General features: G+C 46.5%; 1 protein-coding gene across 1 annotated transcript in view; it reads left to right on the top strand.

Annotated features, from left to right (window-relative positions):
• Positions 1-4,889: 4,889 nt before the first annotated feature.
• Positions 4,890-10,419, top strand: part of UVRAG (UV radiation resistance associated) — a 79,632-nt gene continuing 74,102 nt past the window's right edge. Inside the window, exon 1 of the mRNA XM_021532428.2 lies at positions 4,890-5,102. Coding sequence (XP_021388103.2) covers positions 5,022-5,102 — 81 coding nt within the window. The 5' untranslated portion in view covers positions 4,890-5,021. The remainder of the gene's footprint in view (positions 5,103-10,419) is intronic.

Raw genomic sequence — 10,419 nt, 5'->3', positions numbered from 1 at the left:
CCCAATATCTAACCTAAACCTCCCCTTACAGAACTTGAGCCCATTTCCTCTTGTGCTGTCCCTTGTTTCCTGGGAGAAGAACCTGACTCCCACCTCCCTCCTATCAGTGAGTTGTCGAGAGAGAGAAGGGCCCACCTGAGCCTCCTTTTCTCCAGGCTGAGCCCCCCAGCTCCCTCAGATGCTCCTTGTCACACTTGTGCTCTAGTTTTTTTACTACTTTCCCCATCTCATTCACAATATGTACTTAAAATACATGCTTGAGTCTGAGAAGGAAGTTTTTTCCATGTAAATAATAGCCCTTCTAAGCACTAGGAGAGTAACAGATATTTTAAGCATCATTTGCCTGCCAAAGCACCAGGAGTCCTCTTCTGTGTCCTGCATGGAAATTATCTAATGGTTATGAGCTGACTTGAAAATGTCTTCTACTGAAAGTGGATCTCCTCTGTACACATAATGTGACCTAAACAGCTTGATGGTGTGTCAAAAACACAATGAAATGTCTCTCTCTGGGGTGGGGTTTATCTATAATGGGACACTCAGGAAACTGCTGATAAGTTAATTAAATCACTTTAAATACCCCTTTATTTATGTAGCTGGTGATGATGGTAAAGTGCAAACAATGGCCAGTTGTTCCCCTTGCAGTTTATTGCATTAAAGACTTATATTACTATTAATTTAAAACCAAGTGCCTCCACATTAAAAAGATCTGATCTTTACTGTGCTTTTCACTGTGAGCTTCTGATACAATGCCTAGGGATTACCAGAACACTTTAGGTATCTGCAAGTGTCTCACAGCAGTTCAAAATAATTTCTGTGAAGGGAGCAAACATACTCAGCTGCAACTAGAAATACAGATCCTAAGAAATACCTTGGACACAAACAGGTGCAAAGTTCAATGCCCACAAAACCAGCCTCGTGTTTGTCGCTATTGCTTAAGATTGATCCCTCTCAAAGCAAAGCTAAACAAACTCTTTTAACCTCACATCTATGGCTGTAAATTACTTTATTTAATACACACTGCAGATTTTGTCCTATTTTCTCTTTAAACAGTTCACAAACTTATTTTGCTCTGCATTTTGAGTGCTTCTACCTATCAGTGAAGTGTATTGTCTCACTGAAGTGATTTTGCAATGATCTCATACCCCAATAAGAAGCATATTTAACCTGATCTGTGGCAGAAGTATGAGTTATTGTTAGCCACAAGGTCATTTCTTCCATCCGAAAGGTGCTACCCTGCCAAAATTTGCAATAAAGTCTATCAAATAATATCTGTAATAACTTGCAGGTAGTATCTCTCCACTGTAGGTAATTTTGAAGGACATGAGTCCATGTATCTCAACTTCAGTGAAAAAAGATTACTGATAAAGTAGTGCTTCCAGAAACGGCAATTAAAAATTCTACTGTAATTCCTGGCAATTCCTCACTGGCACTTCATCTAGCTTTCTCCAGATTCTTTTCAAAAATACACTTCACTCTGCAGGAGTCTTTAGCTGATTTTATTAAAATTGCTTTTTAAAATGTAATTTTAATTATCTTCTGGCTTTGCTTTCCAGAAAAAAAATAGTCCAGAAGAAATGCCATCTGGTATTCCATAATGTCAAAGTGAGGAGCTGCTAGTGTGAGTTTAGACAACACATAAACACAAGACAGAGTTGGTAATCTGGTGATGTTTTTGACTGTTGAATTCATCTGAAGAAAATTGAAGATCACAGAACCACAGACTGGCTTAGATTGAAAGGCTCATCTTGTTCCAGCCCTCTGCCATGTGCAAAGACACTTTCTACTAGACCAGGTTGCTCCAAGTCCTGTCCAACCTGGCCTTGAGCACTTCCAGGGATGGGGCAGCCACAGCTTCAGTGGGCAACCTGTGCCAGGGCCTCACCACACACAGGGAAAAATTTCTTAGAAATTTAACCTTGTTTTCTGTCAATGTGATGTCATTCCCCTTTGTCACAGACTCACAGAGTCACAGAATATTCTGAATTGGAAAAGACCCACTAGGATTATTCTGTCATTCCAGGCCCTTGTCCAAAGTCCTTCTCTCTTGCAGCCCCTTTAGGCACTAGCAGGGGGTCTGAGGTCTCCCTGGAGCCGTCTCTTGTCCAGGCTGGACAGCCCCAGCTCTCCCAGCCTGTCTGCAGAACAGAGGTGCTTCAGCCCTTAGAACATCTCCATGGCCTCCTCTGAACTTGCTCCAGTAGCTCCATGTCCTTCTGATGTTGGACCCCAGAGCTGGAGGTAGCTCTGCGGGTGGGGTCTCACCTGAGCAGAACAGAGGGGCAGAACCGGATCAGCCCAGCACATGGGTGTGGATATGCTCAATTCAGTCAGAGAGAAAAGAGAGGGAATTCTCCCAGGCCTAACCTGGGAAAGTTAGGAGAATGAATGAAAACAATTATTATCTCTTTCTGTTCATGTTGTTTATAGATATGTCCTACCAGAGCATGCTATTCATAGTGCACCAAAGGCGTGAAAAGTTTTCACTTTGAGACCAATCATATTTCACCTTAGGGATCCTGGTTATAAAAAGGAGCACTGTGTTCTGTAATAAAGATTCTTCTCTTGCCTTCTGAACCATTGGAGTCTTTTCTTTCCGTCCCTGACTCAACAGTGACACATGGGGGCTTCTGGGCTCTCAGCACGCATGGTCAATTCTGTTTAACTTCTCACCCATCAACACCCTAAAATTCTTCTCCCCAGGGCTGCTCCCTGTTCATTCTTTGCCCAGCCTGTGTTTGTGCTGGGGATTGCCCTGACCCACGTGCAGGACCTTGCAGGAGCACAGCCAGAAAGCTGAGCTGGGAGCACTGTCCAGCTCATGGCAGAAGTGGATATGTTAGCTTTAGCAGGCCACAAGCCTTGGCAACAGAAAGCAGAACCTTGAAGAAGGAATGCAGAAGTCAGCAGTGGATGTGCTTGATAAGCAGAATTTATATGGGAAAACATATACCTGTGCTAGTTAGTACGAGGCTCTGAATTAAGCAATGTTACCTAATTACATAAATGTTATACTTTTGCTATTTTTAGGAATTGCTCAAAAGGTATATAAGCTCAGCTTTGTGAGTCAATAAACGGCTTCACGTGTGCAAACCATGGAGTCCATGTCTCATTCATCAGTTGCCATGGAGTGGTGCCCTCATTGTGAAGGAGTGGAGATCGCCGGGCTGTGGGACTGAGGATGAGCCTGCAGAGCCAAGTGCTGCTGAGAGGACCAGGAGAGCCCCTGAGGATACAGGAGGTCAGATACCCTCTGGGATATAGGAGGTCAGCTGCTGCAGGGTACAATGGGTCAGGGAATATCTGCCCAGGAAAGAGATGTTTTTGAACTTATGTCTAAGCTGTTGTGACAGCACAGCAAAACTGTACCCTCACATGACTTAAAAGTTCTATTACGATGGGCAGCTGCTGAGATCCCAAGAGTCACTGAGTCCACGGTCTTTACAACAGATCTGTGGGACAAGGTGGGAATTAAGCTATGGGATTCTGTTACCAAGGGAAGTAAAGCAGCTGCAGAAATTATGCCTTGCATAAAGTTGCAGGTTGGTTGCAGGGAATACCTGCTCTCCTTCTATGGCAGAAGCTCAATGCTCTTTAAAATCTGAAGAGACTGCTGCTGAAGTTGTTCGCCCCCCCCTTTACAACGGGGTCTCGAAAATCCATACATTCTGAAAAGACTGCATCTTTGCCTCCTACACCAGCACTAACATGACCCTCAGCCTCCGTGCCATCTCTTACGAGCCTAAGGTATTTTTTATATTATGACTTAGATGGATGTGACGCTGTGCAGGGTGGCCTGTTGGGGGGCAGGTGGAGATGATGTTGAGCAGGTGGCAGCGATATCGAGGGGGTGCTGAGGGTGACAGCGCTGCCGAGGCACAGCGCAGGGCCCCGGCTCGCAGCCCCCCGGTTGCCATGGTGACAGCCCCTCGGTTGCCATGGTGACAGCCCCTCGGGTACCATGGTGACAGCCCCTCAGGTGCCATGGTGACAGCCCCTCGGTTGCCATAGTGACAGCCCCTCGGGTACCATGGTGACAGCCCCTCGGGTACCATGGTGACAGCCCTCCGGTTGCCATGGTGACAGCCCCTCGGGTACCATGGTGACAGCCCCCTGGGTACCATGGTGACAGACCCCCGGTCGCCATGGTGACAGCCCCTCGGTTGCCATGGTGACAGCCCCCTGGGTACCATGGTGACAGACCCCCGGTCGCCATGGTGACAGCCCCTCGGGCGCCATAGTGACAGCCTCTCGGGTACCATGGTGACAGCCCCTCGGGTACCATGGTGACAACCTCTCGGGTACCATGGTGACAGCCCCTCGGTTGCCATAGTGACAGCCCCTCGGGTACCATGGTGACAGCCTCTCGGGTACCATGGTGACAGCCCCTCGGGTACCATGGTGACAACCTCTCGGGTACCATGGTGACAGCCCCCCGGTTGCCATGGTGACAGCCCCCTGGGTACCATGGTGACCGCCCCCCCGGTTGCCATGGTGACAGTCCCTCGGGTACCATGGTGACCGCCCCTTGGGTACCATGGTGACAGCCCCTCGGGTACCATGATGACAGCCCCCCGGTTGCCATGGTGACCGCCCCCCCTCCCCTCCGCTGAACCATTTTCCGTCCCGCCACGTGATGACAACAGCTCCCGCGCACGTGACGGAGGGCGCGCTGTCAATCAAACTCGCTCTCCTCCAATCACCGCCCGCCATTCAGAGCCGGTCCCGCCTTCCGGAAGCGGGCGATCTAATGGACGCTGTCGGCGCGTTCCTGCGGTTTGACAGGCCCGGCGCAGAGGGGCGTTGATTAGCGTGGGGCTGAACCAATCGCAGGCGGAGGAGCCGCGTGGGCTCCCGCCCCTGCGGCGCGGGGGCCAATGGGCGTGCGGCAGGCGGCGCTGCGCCCGCCCCCCGGCACTGCGGTAATATGGCTCCGTAGCGGGCGGCCGGCTCGGCGCTGCTGCCGCCATTAACCCCTGCGCGCCCGGCGGCCCCGGGGAGTGGAGCGGGGAGCCTCCGTGAGGATGACCTCGGCTGCCAGTCCCGCCGCGTTACCGCCCGGCTCCGCCGCCCGCGCCCTGCATGTGGAGCTGCCTTCGCAGCAGGTACGGCGGGGCCTCGGCGCGGCGCTCCCAGGGGGCTGAGGCGGAGGAGGCTGTCCCCTGAAGTGAGGGGTGTTCTGAGGTGAAGGGGATCTGCTCTTTTGGCTGTGGGGTGCACACAGGGGCGTGCTCACTGAGATGTGGGTTGTTCTGCGTGCTGAGCTGAGAGGTGCTCCCTGAGGCGTGCAGGGGTTGCTCCCTGAGGTAAAGGGGGGCACAGGTACTCCTTGAGGTGTCAGCGGGGCTACCCCGAGGTCTGGGGGTACCTGAGGTGGAGTCCCCAAGCTGATGGGAGGCAGTCTCTGAGGCAAGGGGCAGTTTGAGCACCTTTCTCTTAGGCCGGTGGAAGGCAAAAGGAAGCATGGGGGTAGGGGTCTGTGCTTCTCTCCTGGGGAAGTCAGGAGTTTTCTCCCAGAAAACTACTTCTGTGCCTGCTAAGGATCTGGAGCAGCCTAAAGGTGGGAGTTGCAGCAGGAATAACACCGAAAAAATCGATGTTGAGCTTGGGCACCTCGTGAGGCCGGAGCAGCTGGGGTGTCCCCTCCCTCCTTCCCTTGGCGGGGTGGGGAGCAAGTGTGAATATAACAGGAGGTGTATTCTGAAAAGTGGTGAAATGCTCTCTCCCTATTGCATCCTTCCTTCGCATAACTCTCTTTTTCCTGTTTGCTGATAGTTGGCTTTTGGTTTACTTGGCATTTGTCCCACATTTTCATTTTGGAGAGCATTAATTTCAAGTGAGGAAGACCAGGTTCTGCCTGAGCATTTAGCAATCCGTATCAAGCCAACTTTATTACCTTTCCTCTCTTTCATGTGGTGACTTTGATTGTACAGGAGCTGTAGCAGGAGTGGTGAAGGTGGGAGTAATTAGGAAAATTTTGCTTTTCTTTAAAAATAGTGTAAGATGTGAGTGTTGTTTTGGCTCATTGGCTCAGTACAGTCTATGTTATTACAAGTTAGACACACAATCTGTTTTATTTGAGCTACATGTTACCAGGTGGGAATATAAAAAGTACCTAGAGAAAAAAGGCAACAGAAAAGTGGATCTATAATTGCTCTTTTGTTAAACATCTTCTAGAAGACATCCTCTTGGGGGCTAAGGGAGGGAAATGGAGGTGGCTGCTGGCCACCTGACCCTAATTTGTGATCAAGTACTTACTCTGAAATGTGCGTCTGCTATATGTTAATAAGCATAAACATGAATGCTGCTCTGTATGAACAGGAAAAAATGGATTGTCCACAAAATCAAATATGGCCTTCTCCTTGCTGAATTTTTTGTTTTATTCTCTCTCAGGCTTGTGCAAGGACTGAAGGAATGCTGCAGGGAGAAGCCTGATATTAGTCATTGGATTTCGTTTGGGAAAGTGAGACCAAAACACAGGCTTTTACTTCTAGGAGCAGAAACTTTTATAGGAGTTCCTGGGAGCAGAAATTGAGTCATCAATTATAGGATGTTCCAGTTGAGCAAATGTTTATCAAGGAATCTTGTATGTTAATTGTACCAAGTGTAAGGCTGTGGCAGAGACTGGGGTATTCTGCTGTGTGCTCTGCTAACACAAGGACCATGTGCTGAGGGATCTGTGTACTGTATCTGTACCTGGAATCAAATTGAGAGGCTCAGCTGAACAACACTGATAGCAAATCACCTTCTTTGTATTATCTGAGCTCAAAAGTCTGTTACTGATGTGCAGGATACCTTGAAGGGGCTCAGCACACTGGAGCTGTTTTACTGCAGAATTATGAAGAAGATAAGTCATTCCTAGTCTAGTCTATTGTACCACCTCTGTAATGCTGTAGTCTGGCTGACCCAAGCTATATGGTGCTACATAAGGCAAGGTTTGCTGTACGCCAGCACAAAACCAACTTGGTGATTTGTTTCAATAGGCAGCTTTCTCTAGGACACCCAAAGCTACATTTTTTTGGCTATAAGGATTGAGAGCAGGATGGTCTGAGTCATAGCTATAAATCTCCCCAAAGACAAATTCTCAACTGTGAATTCAAGGTGAATGCATTTAATGACTAAAGTGAATTTTTAGGGGAAGAAGTATTGACGGTGTAATTTGGATTTAGTCTTGCTTTAATTGTTCCAGTGATAGTCACATTGATTAGAAAACAATGTTCCTGCTACTGACACATTTGCAGGAGTGAAGCATTAAATATGAAACTTTTTGCTACTGTGATGACATGTCAAAACTGACTGACTTCTGTAACTTGTTTGTGTGGTGGGATGACTGGGGCAGAGAATGCTTTTTTGATGTTGTAGTCTGTATTTTAAGAAATGAGGATTTTAAGAATAGAGGATATGGCTGTAAATAAATGCATCTGATTAAGCATAAAATTCCCATTTGAATCCCTTAGTAATTGTGTGAGGATATTGTTCTCTTTTGCTGTGCAAGTGAGCACAACAGAACTGAAAATGTGAAATAATTGCACTTCAGAAGCAGAGATTCTTTAGTGATATCTCTTCGTGGCTGTTTGACGCAAGAAAACTGTGAGTGTCATAATAATTTAAGGATTTCTAAATGCTCAAACCTTTCAGATTTTTATATATCCTCAGTGTAAGGGATTAGACAGAAAAATGCAGCCTGAATGTCTAGAGGCAGTCATGCCACAGTCAAATGATCTGTTTAGTGCTACTCTGCTAATTGCTGGCCAAAACAGATTTCATGTGTGGTTGTCTAGTGACAGGAAAGCACATAGTCATGGACTCCAAACCAGTGCCTGGGAGGGTGTAAGGGAGGGAGGTGTATCTGCTGAGTGTGGATGTGGTGGTAAGGAGGGAAGGGGCAAATTGTGCCATTGTGCACAGCCATGAATAGTGTCAGATCAGGTGACCCAATATTTTCTGTATCTTTCAGTTCACAAACACCTCTTGACCGATGGTGAATGTTTCTGTGAAGAGGAACAGCAATGAGGTTTCAGCTCCATGTGTCAGAAGTGTATTTTAGGGTAGAGCAAAACAGAGCAGCCAGTTAGTGAAACTTTTCAAGGACACTCTGTAGCCTCCATTAACATTAAGGCTGGGATTTCTAAAGGTCCAGTTGGAGTTTTATGCACTTGTATGAGTCCAAGAGCAGTGCTCATCATACATGAATCCTGTGGCTTCCACACCAGCATTTCTACCCTCAGGATTTGACCATCCAACCAACTTGTTATCCATCTAACAGTCCACTCATCAAATCCATCTCTCCAATTTGCAGAGGAGGGGGTTGTGGGGGATCACGTCATAGGCTTTACAGAAGTTCAGATAAATGACATCTGTAACTCTTTCCTTGTCCACTGATGTAGCCACCCCATCATAGAAGGCCATTGGGCTGGTCAGGCAGGACTTTGCTTTGGTGAAACTGTGCCAGCTGTCAAATCACCTCTCTGTCTTCCATGTGCCTTAGCACAGCTTCTCAGAGGATCTGTTCAGTGATCTTCCCAGGCACAGAGGTGAGGCTGACAGGATGGTAGCTCCCAGGGTGCTCCTTTCTAGCCTTTTTAAAGATGAGTACTGTGCTTCCCCTTTTCCAATCACCTGGTGCTTCACCCAACTTCCAGGATAACTTCCAATATCATGGAGAGTGTCTTGGCAACTAAATCAGCCAATTGCCTCAAGATTCTGTGATGCATCTCATCGGGTCTCATGGACTTGTGCACATTCAAGTTCCTCAGGTGGTCATGAACCCAGTCTTAGAGTGTGAGGGGCTTTGTTCCCCCAGTCCCCATCCTGCTGTCAGTCCATTCAGGATGTGCAGGAAGACAGGTTGTCGTTGAGGACCGAGGCAAAAGAGTTGTTGAGTACCTCACTCTTCTCACCAGTTGTTACCAGTTTTCCAGCATTATTTATCAGGGGGTAACACCTTCTTTGGCTTTCTTTTTCTGGGTAGTGTAAGTGGAGAAGCCCTTCTTTTGCATCCCCTGCCAGATTCAGTTCCAGATTTGACTTGGATTTCTTTCTTTAAAAATGTGTATCGCTCATACACAACATTTTGGGCAACATGTCAGAGAAGTGTGCTGGCAAATGTGTTTGAGGAGTCTTTTGCAGGAAAGTGAAGAAAGTTACTGTATGGACCCAGGGCTGCACATGAATGGGACTTTAAACAATGTGAAAATAGTATCTTTTTAAACATCAGTTTTATATTACTCTTGTTACGTATTCTCCTGAGTTATATGGGGGGAAAAAAAAAGACTGATTCTTAAATATTTTACTTTCCCTTTCCTATGAAATATGGGGGAAGAGGGCAATCAGGATAATGGATGGAAAGTGTTGTATTGGAGTACTGCTTTCACTTCTCTTTGACACACTGTCTTTAAATGCTGAGTGGGAGGGAAGTACTGCTCCAGTGAAACATTACAGTGTGAGTTGTGACCTGCCGAGTTGTATCCATACCCACCTGTATCAATGTTTAATGTTTGTTAGAGATAAACTAGGAGGAGTAGTTGTTAAAGTTACTGGAAAATTGTAATTTTAGCCCAAAAGACTGGCTGTTAAGCTGGGGCTGGAATTTTGCTTTCTGCAGTGTACTACCTGTAGTCCGTAAAGGATGCAGGTGTGTTTTGCAGACCAAATGATCTGCTGATAAGATAGACTGTTATGTCCAAAAGCTGTACTAAATCAGTTTTCATGCTTTATTTGGGATGCTTATTGTGGGTTATGGAATGCACTTAATTGAGTTTACTAGCTAAAGACTGAAGTTTCATTTATGAAGGGAAACTGATTTATTTGCCCTTGATTTACTGTCCAGCAACAAGATAAGCATAAATATCCTTCAGGTTATTAATCATCATATGCTGTTTGCTTGTGCAACCCAGAGTGTCCTTAATGCTTCTTTAAGGTCAAAATTGCCATTGTTTTGATTTTCTGTTGGTTCTGTAAGGCCCTTGGGTGCTAAGGGTGCTTTCTTCTGAGTATCATCTTGATATTCCCAGATTACTCCCACAGCAAATGTGGACTAATGCTCCCTTCCCCAAAGTCACGTTAAGAGGCTTAAGGGACTTTTCTCAACTGCTGCATTGTGTTATTAATGAGATGGGACTTGCACCCTGATGTTCTTTTCTGTCTGGTGGGTTAGTTCCCATTCTGTGTCAAAGAAGCAGCTACAGTTTCAGTCTTTCATTTTGAGACTAAATATTTATTTAGACAAACTCAGAGGAAAGCATCAATAAGGAAAGATGTTATTTCTAGCTACCTCTTCTGAAAGATTTTGGTTAAAGATGGAAAGACTATCTAATTACCTATTATTTGCATCTTATGTAAACACCTAGCAAGAAGAGCTTTGTCTGGCCAGTGGGCAATATTTATAAGATACTCATAGCCATAGTTCAGGGGAATTTTTTA

This window comes from Lonchura striata, chromosome 2, assembly GCF_046129695.1.
Source record: "Lonchura striata isolate bLonStr1 chromosome 2, bLonStr1.mat, whole genome shotgun sequence".
Taxonomy (NCBI): Eukaryota; Metazoa; Chordata; class Aves; order Passeriformes; family Estrildidae; genus Lonchura; species Lonchura striata.
Note: the sequence above shows the minus strand (reverse complement) of the source record. Positions and strands in the feature narration are given on the sequence as shown.